The 16,528-nt window shown below is 37.0% G+C and overlaps 1 protein-coding gene across 3 annotated transcripts in view; it reads left to right on the top strand.

Annotated features, from left to right (window-relative positions):
- The window catches only part of EYA3 (EYA transcriptional coactivator and phosphatase 3), a 102,994-nt gene that overhangs the window by 15,621 nt on the left and 70,845 nt on the right, over positions 1–16,528 (top strand). For all 3 annotated transcript variants that reach the window (XM_040466571.1, XM_040466577.1, XM_040466565.1), the window contains exon 2: positions 15,220–15,321. In XM_040466571.1, coding sequence (XP_040322505.1) covers positions 15,289–15,321 — 33 coding nt within the window. In that variant the 5' untranslated portion in view covers positions 15,220–15,288. The remainder of the gene's footprint in view (positions 1–15,219; positions 15,322–16,528) is intronic.

The following is a 16,528-nucleotide window of genomic DNA, read 5'->3' as shown; positions in this document are numbered from 1 at the left end:
ATAGATTTTTAGCTTGGTCAGCTTTTTAAAGTCATCAGTCCTGTCTGTGATGTTTCGTATTGAATGGCACATAGCTGTGGTTTGAAACCTCAGGCTTTGAAGCTTGGCTGCCTGGGCTTGAATTCCAGGTTGGTGACTTACTAGGTAAATACCCTGGCCAAGTTACTCTCTGTACTTTTTCTTATCTCTAAAATGGTAATAATAATCAATAGCACCTATCTTACAGACTTACTGAGAGGACTAAATGAATTATACATGTAACGTACTTAGAACAGTGTCTGACCCATAAAAAACATTCCATAAATGTTAGCTATTAATAACTCACAACTCACAGTTGGATCTCCTGAAAGTATTTGTGACCATGATGAGTTCTGTGTATTTGCTAAGTAACAGGATGTGATTGACATTCAATGTTTTATTGTCCAGGAGCTTAAAAACCACTTTCCTTGCAAAGGACTTATAGGGAAAGTTCTCGTGTAGGGTGTGTGGAATCAAGCCAAGTGACAAAAGCAAAACTACAGGTCCAACTTGTTAATCTCTCATAGGAATCTCTTGCTATTTGGGCCTTATCCTTAATAATTTTAATATTTTTCCCTTTGAAAAACTAAGAGCAACTAGTTAATGAGTTGACTTTCACTCAAGACCAGATTTCCCTCCTGAATTTGCCTTATGTCTAAGATATTTATTTATTTAATTTTTCTTCAGCAAACAGCTTTGTCATGTTTACTATGGTGCCAGGCACTATTCTGAGAGCTTCACAACTATTAACTCATTTAAACCTTATGACAAAGATAATATATTATTATTATTATTATTATTCCCATTTTACAGATGAGGCACAGGAAACTGAGGCACAGGAAAGTTGAATAATTAAACTCCCACAGCACTCATCAGTGCAGAGCTGGTATTTGAACCTAAGTAGTCTGGCTCCAGAGTCAGTGCTCTAAGCTTGCCAAACTTGCCTCCGACAGAGGTGAATTAGGTTGAAAATTGTAAAATAACAAGTGTTAAAACTTCACTGTCATTCTGAAACTAATACAACACTGTATGTTAACTACACTGGAATTAAAAATTTTTTAATATGAAAAAAGAAACCTTTACTATTCCTCATTCTGTGCTGAAATGACAGCACTGAATTTTTGGCTCATGGATTCTTGAAGGAGTAAATAAGTTTGGAGAAATAAAACATTGATCAAAGAACCTAACTTAGATTTTATAGTTCTTACAGGTAAGGACATACATTTCAAAAGACTTAGTTCTGTTGGTATGGTGTAAGATAAATTTTATCTGAATAATGGAGAACTAACTAATTGATGTATAAACATGGTATACAGATTTATAGAATGATATATAGAGTTTTGACTTGTGAATTTTGATGAAGTAGGGTACAAATTTTTCTATGTAAGTGGAAGCAATACATAGGATATTCATGTTGGTATAAACCATGTATCAGTCTGTAGCACCTGCAGAAAAAAGTTGTGATTCTCTTAGTTAACTTCACAGATTTAAGAGAGGATGAAGATAAAATTTTGGGGGTTTTGAGTTCCATGGAGTCTGGTTCTCTATACATTAAATTCTTAGGCTTGTGACTGACAAGTTACTAAAATGTAGGAGAGTTGGAAGGAACGTAGTAGAACTTTGGATTATTATTAAACTCACTTTGACAAATCTAATTCAGATGAACTCATTCCTTTTCAATACTTTTTACCCTGGTTTTGGAATTTTTCCTATAGAACACATCTCCCTATTTTATTGGAAGCTTATGGGGAAAAGTTTTTGTTAATTTTTATTAAATAATATTTGATTTTAATATTTTAGTTTTTATTGTTTAGAGAGGGAGAGAAAGAGAATCTTTTTTTTTTTTTTTTTTTACTGTTTATTTTTAAGAGAGACACAACACAAGTGGGGAGGGGCACAGAGAGAGAGAGAGAGCGAGAGAGAGAGAGAGAGAGAGAGGGAGACAGACACAGAATCCAAAGCAGGCTCCAGGCTCCGAGCTGTCAGCACAGAGCCTGATGTGGGGCTCGAACTCATGAACTGTGAGATCATGACCTGAGCCGAAGTCAGGTGCTTAACCAACTGAGCCACCCAGGTGCCCCAGAGAATCTTTTTTTTTTTTTAATGTTTATTTATTTTTGAGAGGGGTGGGGTGGGGAGGGGCAGAGAGAAGGAGACACAGAATCCGAAGCAGGCTCCAGGCTCTGAGCTGTCAGCACAGAGCCCGACACGGGGCTCGAACCCACGAACCGTGAGATCATGACCTGAGCCAAAGTTGGACGGATGCTCAGCTGACTGAGCCACCCACATGCCCTGAGAGAGAGAATTGTAAGCAGGTTCTATGCTCAGTGCAGAGCTCAGTGACCTTGGGATCATGACCCAAGCCAAAACCAAGAGGTAGATGCTCAACCGGCTGAGCCACCCTGATGCCCCAAAGATTGTTTTATAGACAACTTCAAAGGATGATTTTCTAAGAACTAATATTAGAAATCATAAGAACAATTCTTCTTAGAGAATCTCTTCCCAATAAAGTGTTTTGTTTCTATTAAGAATTTGGTACAGACTAAATGAATTAAAAAAAAAATTCTCAGTAAGTTCCGATAAGTATTCTATTAAGTGTAAAGTTACTATAAATATTCCTACAGCTGACAATACCATGATATGTTGGTCAGGCATACCTCCCAAATAAAGTAACCAGAAGAATTCCTGATTTTACCACAGTCACTTGGCTGGGCTGTTTATTTATGGAGGGAGTTCACCAGCATGGTGATGGCTTTTGTCTATCCACAGACAGTTCAGCCTGGAAGATGTAGTTGGTTGCAATTTTTTTGGCCACAGAAATGTGATTTGTGCTGATGCCTGAATTGTGAGAGCTAAAGGGCTCTCTTAGGGTCACTTAGAAGAGAGAGAGCCTGGGGCTCCTGAGTGGCTCAGTTGGTTGAGTGTCTGACTCTTGATTTTGTCTCAGGTCATGATCACAGAGTCGTGGGATGGAGCCCCACGTTGGGCTCTGCACTGAGTGTGGAGCCTTCTTGAGATTCTGTCTCTCCCTCTGCCCCTCTCCCCAGCTCGTGTGTACTCTCTTGCTGTCTCTAAAATAAATAAATAGAGCTTTAAGGGAGATCACTGAGTATAGGTCTGCTGGATATTTGTGTCTACACAAAGGAGGACTCTGGAGTATGAAGGACTCTGAGTAATATGTTAGATATGTTAGATGTTTTAGTATATCAAGAAAGGTTACCATCAGTTGATGAGACTTTCAAATTTCTGAAAGATGAGAAACAAGGAGATTGGATCAATAGAGACTAGGAGAAGAAATCACAGATGAAAGTATATGTAGAAGTTTTAGAAATGTACCAGATTCAAGTAAACAATTATGAAGAAATGAAGGGTGCCTGGAGCTTAAATCAGTGTTCTGGCCCTTGCTCTTGATTTTGAGCATCTGGTGTTTGTCCCCTGGATAAAGCCTGGAGAAATGCTTTCCAGACACATTGAATGGTCTGCCTGAGGAGGGCAAGTATATCCATATGGTCTATTCTCCCCATGGTGTTTAGTGTTTATTAATCAAATTATGTAATTCTTTTTTCTTTTTAATTTTCAAAAAATCTTTATTTTTGAGAGAGAGGGAGAGGGGGAGAGAGAGTGCGAGCAGGGGAGAGGCAGAGAGAGAGGGAGACACAATATGAAGCAGGCTGCAGGCTCCAAGCTGTCAGCACAGAGCCTGAGGCCGGGCTCAAACTCACGAAACACGAGTTCGTGGCCTGAGCCGAAGTCGGGGATGCTTAACCGACTGAGCCACCAGGTACCCCTCAAATTATGTCATTGTTTTGCTTGAAGCACTCATTGCGTTCCCAAACTCCGTATCATGTGTTACAAAGCTGTGTGTCATCTGGCCCTTGCCTGCATCTGAGTCTTCTTTTCCAACCACTCATTCACTTGCTAACATTAGCCTTTTTGCCATTTCTCAACATGCCCAGATGTCATCCTTTCAGTTTCTTTACACTTGTTTTCCTTCTGAAACCTCTTCCTTTGCATCTTCTTATAACTCCATCCTTTTCATTATTAACATTTCTGCTGAAATGTTACCATCTCACAGAAATTATCACCCTATCTGAAATAGCTCCCCTGTAGTCACTCTCTATTCTTTGTGTTATTTTCCATAGTACTTATTGCTTTGTGAAATCATATTACCTTATTATTTGTTCATCTTTCTATTAGAATATAAGTTCCTTGGGGCACCTGGATGACTCAGTCGGTTAAGCGTCCAACTTTGGTTCAGGTCATGATCTCACAGTTTGTGAGTTCGAGCCCCGTGTCAGGCTCTGTGCTGACAGCTTACAGCCTGGAGCCTGCTTCAGATTCTGTGTCTCCCTCTCTCTCTGCCCCTTCCCTGCTCATGCTCTGTCTCTTTCACAGAAATAAAATAAACACTTAAAAAAAAAAGGAGTTTCTCAATTAAAATGCAGGATGTCGGCAGTCATGGCAGAGGAAGAACCTTTGAAAATACTTTATAAAAACAATGAGGACACTGGCAGACATAGTCAAAATCAACTGTTTCAGAACTCTGAACATTAACCATAGCCTTGTAGCAAACTAGGAACATTTATTTAAGAAAAATGGCCAAATCTCAAGAACACCGTGAACTTTGTAATGTTTTAACTTGCCCAGGTGCTGTCCTCTCTCCAGTTCCACAGTAGCTTTGAAAACCAACAGTCCCTAATCATGGTGAAAACTAGCAGCCCAGAAGCCAACTGGAAGCTACAGACCAAGACTGGAGCTTTTTCAAAGCCCTGTTCCAGAGAATTGTCATTATTTGACTTGTTATTATTTGTTATTAATTGACCTGTCTGGTGGTTCCTTAAAAGACCTCATTTGCAAACTTGCATATATTTGACCAGACTTGGAGCCTTTTCTGCCCAGGGTATTCACTGAAAACAATTAGAGGCAATTGAACGTCTCAGCTGCCTGTGGTAGTGAGTAACGGTTGGGGCAAACAGACTAACCAAAAAGCTTAAAAGGAAAAGCTGGGGAGTAGATGTCCATAGGGGATTTGTAAAGCTTTGATATATTCCTGGGAATCTAGAAGGCTGTGCCCATATGTTGAGCTGTGTGCATCTTTAGAAAGGACCCGAGAAGGCCCTAAGTTCTTAGTTCTAGTTCATGTTGAGGCTCTGTGCCAACGGATAGTGAAGGCTAAGGAAAAATTGTAAACTGGTTTAGTGTTAAAAGTGTGCCCTAATACATATACAGAGCCCATCCGTGAAGACTGGGAGATTTACTGGTTCCAGGAGTCTAAGGAAATCTCTGTCTAATCATTAGCTGACCATTAAACTAACATCAGAGACTTCAGTGGCCACATGGGACAAAGAATCCAGACTCTGTGAAATTAGTTTCTCTATTTCCTTGTCCTATTTTATATTTCTTACCACTGCTTGAATAATAATTTACTTTTTATCTGTCTCTTACCAGTTAGAATATAAACATACTAAGAGCAGGGAGTCTTTGTGCACAGTTCTTTATCTCCAGTGCCTAGAATAATGCCTAGTACATAAAATATTTATTAAAGTAAGCCCTGCACCTATTGTGGGGTTTGAACTTGCAACTCCTAGATCAAGAGTCACATATTCTACCAACTGAGCCAGCCAGGTGCCCCTAAAATATTTCTTGAAATGATGAGAAAATGGATGACTCAGATATCAATTCTCTATATACTTTGTCTTCTAGAAATTTGTTGAATCTTTTGCCTCTTGAAATCACTGTTTTTCTTTTCTTTTTTAAAATTTTATTCAAGTTTTATTTATTTAAGTAATCTCTACACCCCATGTGAGGCTCAAACTCATGACCCTGACATTAAGAGCCACATGCTCTTCTGACTGAGCCAGTCAGACGCCCCACTGTTTTTATTTCGTTGTTGTGTCTTTTATCTCTTTCATTCCTTTGCTATTATTTTTATGAAGTGGATCTCTGGAGAGAAGACATAAATGGGTGTGCTTCTTCAGCTCTCTTGAATCAGAATGTTCTGATTACTGATTTTGATCAATAGGAAGTTCACTGAGAGTAAACTGATTTGGATGAAGTTTGGGAGGTTTTTTTTTCTTCTAAATTTTTTAATGTTTATTTATTTTTTGAGAGGGAGGGAGATAGAACATGAGCAAAGGAGGGGCACAGAGAGAGAGGGAGACACAGAATCCGAAGCAGGCTCCAGGCTCTGAGCTGTCAGCACAGAGCCTGATGCGGAGCTCAAACCCACAAACCGTGAGATCATGACCTGAGCCGAAGTTGGGTGTTTAACCCAACTGAGCCACCCAGGCGCCCCGAAGTTTGGGAGGTTTTATGGTAGAATTCATTCTAAAGAGAATGAAAAGACTACACACATGCATTATGGTGTAAAACCTTATGCAAATAAACTTGACAATCTGGATGAAATGGATATTTTTAGAAAATGTTGCCAAATTTGACCCCAGAAGAAAGAAATTCAGTAGACCAATAACAATAAAGGGAATCCGTAAAGTTATCAAAGGACTGCTCCATAAAAACTTTTAGACCTAGGTGTTTTCATAGGTATGTTATTTCAAATAGCCAAGGAATAGATAGCTGAACCAGAGCATGGATAAGAGAGAGTTTATAGCTCTTTTAAGGAAGCCAATGAAATGTTGATTCTAAAACTTCGTGGACAACACAAAATAGGAAACCATGGAAGAATCTTCCAATTATTAATGTAAAAATCTTACATTCAGTACTAGAAAATAGAATTCAACAGTATGTTAAAATAATATTCTACAACCCAAGAGTTTAGTTTCTGAAATAAATGTACATATGGTTCAATATTAGATCTGTTAACATGTTGTTTTAATAGATGAAAGAAAAACCATATGGTCATCATCATTTTGGATGCCAAAAAAGCATTGACCGAATTAATATCTTTTCCTGATAAATGTTCTTCATTTAATTAAAATTGATGAATTCTTATTTGACACAATTAAAGAGAACTTATTTCATTTTTCTTTTCCTTTCCTTTTTTCTTTTTTTTTTTTTAAGTAACCTCTGTGCCCAATGTGGGGCTTGAACTCATGACCCCAAGATCAAGCGTCGCATGCTCTATAAACTAAGCCAGGCAGACACCCCAAATTTATTTCAGACCAAAACCAGTATCACACTTAATAGTGGTATGGTAGAAGTATTCTCATTAATGTGAGGAACAAGAAATGGATGCCCAACATTTAGTATTGTTACTTAATATTATAGTGGAGGTGTAAACCAATATCATTAAGTAGTAAGAAGAAATAAAGAGATTAATATTGGGAAAGAGGAAGGAAACTATTTTTATGCAGCAAGGGAAAATATATAGCTGAAACTCAACAATCAACTCTCTTAATGTTCTCATTATTAGAAAGAATGAGATTCTGGTAAAGTGGCAGTTTACAAAAGTACTAATACAACATCTTTCCTGTATATATGCAGAGTAATATTTTAGTGGCACCTGGGTGGCTCAGTCGGTTAAGCCTCCGACTTCGGCTCAGGTCATGATCTCACGGTTTTGTGAGTTCGAGCCCCATGTTGGGCTCTGTGCTGACAGCTCACAGCCTGGAGCCTGCTTCAGATTCTGTGTCTGCCTCCCACTCTGCCCTCCCCAACCCCTGCTCACGCTCTGTCTCTCTCGCTCTTTCTCAAAAATAAACAAACGTTGAAAACAATTAAAAAGAATAAAGAATGTTCATTAGTGCAATTGGAGCATAGGTAAACCATTCTCCACAAGTTGGTTGTTTCTGATTTTTCATTTCTCTGAACAAACTTACTCTATTTTTTGAAATAGTGGAATAGAGTTGACTTTTTACCCCTCTACTTAATTTGGGGGGAAAAATTAGGAAATGAATTAGGCCATGGGCAATTTTATGACCTGACTCTAACCAGAGGATAGTCTGAAGATAATATGATTTTACAGCTGTGCCCGAATATTTTTTTAAATCTTTTTTAATGTTTGTTTACTTTTGAGAGAGAGAGAGTCAGAGTGTGAGCTGTGGAGGGGCAGAGAGAGAGGGAGACACAAAATCTGAAGCAGGCTCCAGGCTCCGAGCCATCAGCACAGAGCCCAATGCAGAGCTTGAACTCACGAACTGTGAGATCGTGACCTGAGCCCAAGTTGGATGCTCAACTGACTGAGCCACCCAGGCACCCCTGAATATTTCTTATTTTCTTATAGTTCAGAGAACACTTGGTTTTGTTGCTTATATATATATTTTTGGTATTTCACTGGTACAAAGTAGTATCTTAAAAATATTACAGTTTACTCAGTTAGTAGTGAGAATCTTTTTTCCCAAGTGCTGATTTGGTCTTGGTGGTTACTTAAACTGTCTGTATCCTTTGATGGATACAGAGGCATTCATCCTTGATGGATGTTAGTCATGGTTTGCCACATAACAAATGATCATATTGTTGAATTGTTGGGTTTATTTTATAGACATTAAGGTTTATCATAATTATATTTGTTATATCCTTTTAATCTTAGATTTGTTTTTTCTCATTGCATGAAAGTGCATTTTAATAACTGGCTCTGTTGATTTGTTGCTTATGCTTTCTTCTGTTGCACAAAATTTTTATCTCTTTTCTACAGATAAGTATGCTAATCTACTTTCTCCAAAATTTCTTGAATGCTTAGTTCTTCATATATTTAGAATTAGTCATGTTTTTCTCGACATTGATACCGTTTTTCTGGCAGTATTTTTTTAAGATTTTATTTTTTTAAAGTAGGGGTGCCTGGGTGGCTCAGTTGGTTGAGCGTCCGACTTCGGCTCAGGTCACAATCTCACAGCTCGTGAGTTCGAGCCCCGCGTCGGACTCTGTGCTGACAGCTCGGAGCCTGCAGCCTGCTTCAGGTTCTGTGCCTCCCTCTCTGTCTGCCCCAACCCACTCGCATTCCGTCTCTGTCTCTCTCAAAAATAAATAAACATCAAAAAAAATTGTTTTAAGTAATCTATACCCACTGTAAGGCTCAAATTCACAACCCCAAGATCAAGAGTCACGTGGTTCCAACTGAGCCAGCCAGGTGCCCTGGCAATAGTTTTTAAATATTGATTTTTCTCCACTTATAAGCACTTTTTAGATTTGATCATTGCTTTGGGATTTCTTGTCTCATGGGTCTTTTTGTTTATTAAAAAAATTTTTTTTATGTTTATTTATTTTTGAGAGAGAGAGAGAGAGAGAGAGAGAGAGAGCGGGGTAGGGGCAGAGAGAGAGGGAGACACAGAATCTGAAGCAGGCTCCAGGCTCTGAGTTGTCAGCACAGAGCCCGACGTGGGGCTCAAACTCCCAAACTGCGAGATCATGACCTGAGCCCAAGTCAGATGCTTAACTGACTAAGCCACCCAGGCGCCCCTCGTGGGTCTTTTAGTATTTTTTTATTGTGGTAAGTACACATAGCAGAATAAACTATTTTACCCACTTTTATTTAAACAAAATTTTTAATGTTAATTTTGAGAGTGAGAGAGCACGAGCAGGGAAGAGAGAGGACAGAGAGAGAGAAGGAGACATAGAATCCCAAGCAGGCTCCAGGCTCTGAGCTGTCAGCACAGAGCCCGACACAGGGCTCAGACTTGGGAACAATGAAATTATGGCCTGAGTCAAAGTCAGAAACTTAACCGACTGAGTCACCCAGGCTCCCCTACCCACTTTTAAATACAGCATTCAGTGTCCTTAAGTACATTCATGATGTTGTGCAACTATTACCACCATCCTCTGGTGGTAATATCTTTATTTGATGTATTTCTACCTTAACCTGAAACATTATTGCTGTTATTCTCAGGCAGATTGTTTAAATCTCTCAGTCCTAGTTGCCCTGTCCGTGGATAGGATAGTTGTCCTGTATGAGGATAGTTGTGGAGATAAAACTAGGTAAGACAATAAACTTAAAAATAATTGGGGATTATATATGCTTAGTAAATGATTGCTCTCTCGTCCTTCCCACTATAATTGGTTTTAAAGACTGGTTGGTGTAGGGTACATCTTTCTTCATTCCCTCAATTATTCTCTTCTCCTCCAAGATACTCATTGTTATTTTTGCCTAATTTCAATAAGATATTTGTAAGTATTAGAATAAACGTTTGTTCACTTTATATTTGAAACTAATGTGTATGTTTTGTGGATTAGGAATCCCAAATTACTACTTGCCCTCTGCCGCTTACTACTAAGCAATGTTTCACAAGAGACCACAGAAATGCATTCTTATGTTTTGAAACCATTTCTCCTGACACCTTTTCTGATTTTGCCTTGTAAGGCCTCCTACTTGATAAATTAGAGTTTATTTGGAAGAGGTGTCTTTAGATTTTATGTTTGGTACTTTGGGTGTTAGGACCCTAGTTTCTTCATTTATGATCTCCTTTAAATAGATAAGTTATTATGGAATAACAATACTTGAAGCAGTTATCTTAAAGCCATTAAAAGACAGTATTTTGCTTACTGTTTTCATTCTTCAAGCACATAATTATATTTGAGGATACCATGATAGACATTTGCTAATTATGTACTCTTTTTTTGCTAATTATGTACTTTTAAATCCTAAAGTAATCCACATGTTAATAATCTTAAGTAATGATGTACCACTTTTTTGACACTTCTTTAGATTACTGTTGTTTATAACTATTGCTGAGATACAGATTTTTTTTTTTTTTAGTTTTTTTAATGTTTATTTTTTTTGAGAGAGAGAGAGAGACAGAATCCGAAGCAGGGTCCAGGCTCCAAGCAGTCAGTGCAAAGCCCGACGAGGGGCTCGAACTCCCAGACCGCAAGATCACGACCTGAGCTGACACTTAACTGACTAAGCCACCCAGGCGCCCCTTGCTGAGATATATTTAATTTGGGGAATGATGTTGTTAGTTTTCCCCAGGAAAACTGTAGCCTTTTGTTTGGTGTGTTCTCAAAATTTATCTATAAGGCTTTGGAAGAAATAGTAAGTAGACTTCTAAAATACAGTGTAGTCAGTGATTAAATTTATGAGCTACCTGTTTTCTCTTTAGAACTGTATCAAAGATACTCACTTAATCTGTGCACATGTAGCCACGTGCAAGTTCCCCTTCTAGGACTTATAATCAGAATGTTGTGCTCTATTTAGACACATAATCAAGAGTAACATATACTTTATTTTCATTGAAAGCAATTTGACCTTTATTCTGTGCTGTGTGTGTGTGTGTGTGTGTGTTTCCCTTCCTATACTTAAGAGCTATAATAACATTGCAGTAACGTAAGTTCTTACCTGTAGCCATGTATAGTTACAGGGTGAATAGAATGTTTAACTTGGTGCAAAACAGAAATTATGACATAGGAATCTTAATTAGAATTTTGAAATAAAATATTTACTAATAATTTCCCTTCTAATTTCTAAAGATTAAAAATAAAAATTATGGCTGCTGGGGGGCCTCGGTGCTCAGCCAGTTAAGCATCTGACTTCAGCTTAGGTCATGACCTTGCACTTGGTGGGTTCGAGCCCCGCATTGGCTCTCCACTGACAGCTCAAAGCCTGGAGCTTGCTTCAGATTCTGTGTCTCCCTCTCTTCAGTGCTCCTTCCCTGCTCATGCTCTGACTCTCTCTCAAAAATAAGTAAACATTAAAAAACAATTTTTTTTAAATTATGGCTGCCATGTTACAAAAGTATCCTGCTTTATTTATAAACATGTGAAATCACAGTATTTAAAATTGACCTTTCAAATCCAGACAGAATTCCCTGTGTTTTCGTTGTCAGCGTTTACAGGTAGGGAAAGTCTTAGGAAATAATACTATTTCTGTTCTCAAATGTGGATTTTCCCAGATTTCTGTCCATGATGATATATAGATACTGACAAACTCTCACCCAAAAAGGTGATTAAAAAGCTGTTTTTAGAAATCAATAGTAAGAATTGAAACTGGAAAATTATGAGAAGACATTACTGTCCAAATGCTCGAAGGTACTTAAAAGATTAACTCAGAGCATGTTTTGTAATTTCACTGGCCGTTTGACTAAGTTGTAAGTAATTGTATTCATTTAAATTGCAATAGGAATCCGCTTTCCATTTCTGTGTCAAGTCCTTGTCAAGTCCTATTTTTGGATATTTTAAAAGATGAATTTCAGTAAGTGTAGAATAATATCAGGTTACATTAAAAACCCACAATTCGATTAAATGCTAGAACTCATACATGGAAATGAGAATATTAAGATTAGTATAGTAATTCTGTACTTTTTTTGATATTAAGTATCAGAGCACTGTATCTGTGTTATACAGCACTTCCGTCTGTTGCTAGTAAACGTGACTTGATTGTAAGCATGTGCCAATTACAGAAAATGGTGTGAGGTCTTAATATTAAGGTTTTAGCACATTGAGAAGTGCTAGGAATGTGACAAATACTTGCATTCTTGTATTTAGTATATCCTTATATTTTTCATGTTATTCAAGTTATAAATTATTGGATAGAAGACTACTGTATTGATAGAAAGTAGTGTCTTAGATGCATGTTGTGAGGAAAATACATAATTTATAGCCATTATTAATATAATTAATATATTGTATACACAAATGTACCAGAATGAATGTTTGCAACTTTATACATGTTACACATTGCCAGTAGAATCCCAGAAGATTCTGTAACAAATCATGTGCTTTCCTTGTAGATCGTTTTTTTTGTTTGTTTGTTTGTTCTAAAATGATCAAAATTATTGGTGATCATTGATCAATTACTTGATTTAAAAAAATGTTTTCTAACTATAAAAATTATGCCCCTTTTATTTCCCTAAATTGAAAAGCTGAGAAACTAAAAGGGATTTTTAAGATGGAAATAACAAAGGGTGCTTATTTTCAAAGAAAAATAGAGGAGGTAGAATGTCTTCCAATTTTTCCCTTCAGGTTTTTTTGCAACTCACCATAGATTTTATCCTAAGAAAAATAAAAAAATTTGTTCCTTTTCATAATAAGACCACCATAATATTGCCATATTTCTAAAAAACAAAATTCAAGATTGAACATTTAGTTTTGTCTGGCTTGAGAATTTATTTCCCCACAATTAAGAGTAGTATTTCTTACTTTCTAAAACCCATGATCCCTTTTAATCAATAAAAAATGTCTGTTCTCCTTTGATGTTCATATTTTTTAAATCAATTAGTTCTTATGTTTAAAATTAAAGCACGTTATGAGTATCCTTTTCTTAAAATAATTTTTCTTACCTTCTGTCTTGCCCAGAAGTAGATTTTATAACCCTTCCCCCATGAGAAGGAATATCCCTTCCCTCTCCCGTGCTGAGAATCTACAAATTAGAGATTACAGTTATTACAGTGTGCCCTTCAATTAAGTAAAACACTTTTGTTTTACTTAAGTAAACACTTTTTGTTTAGGTGAGAGCTGGTCACACAAAAATTCAACAAATGAGGTATTAAAGGCATTACATTTGCCTCATGATTTGGCCAGATTTTGCTCCTGTTTTGGGATGAAATTATGTATGTATATTATGTACATTCAGATGTTATTAAAATCCCATAAAATAAAGACATTTCAATTTAAAACTAAGATGGGTAGGAGCTGGTAAAACATAAAAATGTTTCATCTTTCACAATTGTAATCAGTTTCACGTCACATTGATTATACTCTTCCGAGTAGAGCAAAACAAGTTCAGGCAAGATAGCCCCTGTGGGCTTTAGTTATTGTGCTGCGTAATTCTGCAGCACTAGTTATCTACGTCATGTAGTTTGAGAACTTAGCTTTTGAGGCTCTGTGTACGACTCCACGTGAGTATTGATGATCACATGCTTCTGACCTTTAAACTTTTTTTCTTACGACATTCTAGGTCCGGGAAGGGATTAAAGCTGTGGTAGAGTGGGACAATTTTGCATCTAAAAAGACACGTTTTCTCTCTTTTTCCCATTCTGGAGTGTGGCTCTAAAATAAAGCATGCTGTATTGCATCGAGATGGAGCAGTAGAAGTGAAGGGGTGGTGTTATTGGCACTACTGAAGTTTTTCATTTCTTTTTTCATGTTTTTTATCTGTTTCCATTACCTTGCCCATAAGATTCTATACTTGCTTTAGCTTTATAGGTTAAGTTAGGTGCAGTGGTTGGTAGAAGTGAAAACAGGAGTGACCTTAATTAAAACCAGAAGCAGTCACATCTGTTTTGGAGAAGTGTCCGTTTCATTTGGGTTAAATGGAAATGGAGTTTTTGTTTTTCCAATGTGTTTAGTTTTCTAATATCTACCTATTTCTTGCCAGCAGGCCACAGTAAAATGTTCTTACCATTAATTGGGGTCTTCGAGTCCTTTATTTTTCTTTCTTAGTTTGGAAATCAGGTCAGGAAGAGCAGGGTCTGAGAAGGTAAAGAGTTTGCTTTGGGGCACCTGGGTGACTCAGTTGGTTAAGTGTCCAACTTTGGCTCAGAACATGATCTCACAGTCCATGAGTTTGAGCCCCATATCGGGCTCTGTGCTGATAGCTCAGAGCCTGGGGTCTGCTTAGAATTCTGTGTCTCCCTCTCTCTCTGCCCTTCCCCTGCTCAAACTCTCTCTCTCAAAAATAAATAAACATTGAAAAAATTAAAAACAAAATTGGCACAGTAGGATATTTAGTGGAGCTTGTTATTTCAGAATAAAATTGGGTCTTGGCTTTACATGATTATTTTTCCTTAATTCTATAATTCAAGGTTTTGCTTTACTTATTTATTTGCATTATTAAAATAAATCCAGAAGAACTTTCCTTTAAATTAATAACATATATATAGATAGTTGATTGTGAAAGTATTTAATTGATATTCCATTTTGTCCTATTTAAAGTGATTTGGTGTGTCTGTGTTAACAATTATGTAAATGTTCCAGATTCAAGCAGGTTAGATGTTATCATAACATACTGACTTGCTAGGCTAGTTTTTATCATTTTTTAATGTAACAATAATCCTCAAAAATAATGTTTTAGTTATCTGCACACAGCTGTCATTATAAAATGTTTAATGCATTGGGCACTATAGTAACCACGTTTTAAGTAAACCAGAAGGGCTTCCACGTGTTGGCTTTTGCGATGTAGTATAAAGGTCATTGGGTATACCTGTCTTGACTTGGTACAGCATGTCAGTTTGGAAAAGCCACGTGCAGGTTTGAGATTTTGAGATTGGGACTCACGTAGAAAGCTTGAGGTAACAAAAATTAAAAAAAACTATTATCTGATGGCCTCAATGATAAAAGAGGACATAAAGCTTTGGATCTCCCCTCTTTTTTAAACAGACTGTGAAGACTGCTTGACAGACACTTGCAATCCAGTCACATAATTGTAAGAAAGAAATATTGGTCCTCATGGAAGAAGAGCAAGATTTACCAGAACAACCAGTAAGTATTTCCTTTAACAATTTAAAGTTCTTTATAGAAAAGCTAATCTTAAGAGATTTTAAAGATCACTCAGTTATACTGCAGATTCCAAATTAGAAATAAAAATAAGGAAGAGCCTTCTTAATACTTTTCTTCTAAGAAAAAAATTTCATGTCCTTTAATTCACATTTTGTTAATACCTGGGAGTCTGCTTAGAAAATTCAGTATTACAAACTGAGTATTGCATGGGCGCCTGGATGGCTCAGTCGGTTAAGTGTCTGACTCTGGCTCAGGTTATGATCTTGCGGTACATGAGTTCGAGCCCTGCGTTCGGCTCTGTGCTGACAGCTCAGAACCTGGAGCCTGCTTCAGATTCTGTGTCCCCCTCTCTCTCCACCCCACCCCTACTTGTGCTCTGTCTCTCTCTGTCTTTCAAAAAAGAATAAACATTAAAAAATAAAAATAAAAAAAGTACTGTATTTGCAAATGCCATTAAAAAAACCCAACAATTGCTATCCTTATAGTTTTTAGAAAATAAAAGAGGATGTCTATTTACCAGTAAAACAGTATATATTATCATTTGTGCCAGAAAACATACTTTTTATCTTTACCTAAATTTTTCTGATTAAGTTTTTAAAAAGTAGTAGTAGTTGAAGAAAGTATAATTTGATTATTAATTGTTAAAAATAGGTAAGTATTTTTAAATACTAAAATACTTATTTTAAAAAGTAGATAAAAGATAGATAAGACCCTAGAGTCCAGGTTAGATTCTTAATTTCTTTTAAATATTTAACATAAATAAATAAAATAATTTTAAATGTCCTCAAGTGATACAGATTTATTGCCTCGTTGTGGCCTTTTATTTGGTTGTATATTTTGGTCTTTCTGTGTTTTGACCCTTAGCATTTAAAAAAGCAAAATAAGGGGCGCCTGGGTGGCGCAGTCGGTTAAGCGTCTGACTTCAGCCAGGTCACGATCTCGCGGTCCGTGAGTTCGAGCCCCGCGTCACGCTCTGGGCTGATGGCTCAGAGCCTGGAGCCTGTTTCCGATTCTGTGTCTCCCTCTCTCTCTGCCCCTCCCCCGTTCATGCTCTGTCTCTCTCTGTCCCAAAAATAAATAAACGTTGAAAAAAAAATTTTTTTTTTAAAATAAAAAAGCAAAATAAATAAATAAATAAATAGATAGATAGATAGATAGATAAATAAGGAAAGGCAATAGTAATCATTCT

The sequence above is a fragment of the Herpailurus yagouaroundi genome, unplaced genomic scaffold, assembly GCF_014898765.1.
Source record: "Herpailurus yagouaroundi ecotype Mexico unplaced genomic scaffold, PumYag 77, whole genome shotgun sequence".
Lineage (NCBI taxonomy): Eukaryota > Metazoa > Chordata > Mammalia > Carnivora > Felidae > Herpailurus > Herpailurus yagouaroundi.
This window is presented reverse-complemented; position numbering and strand designations above follow the sequence as displayed.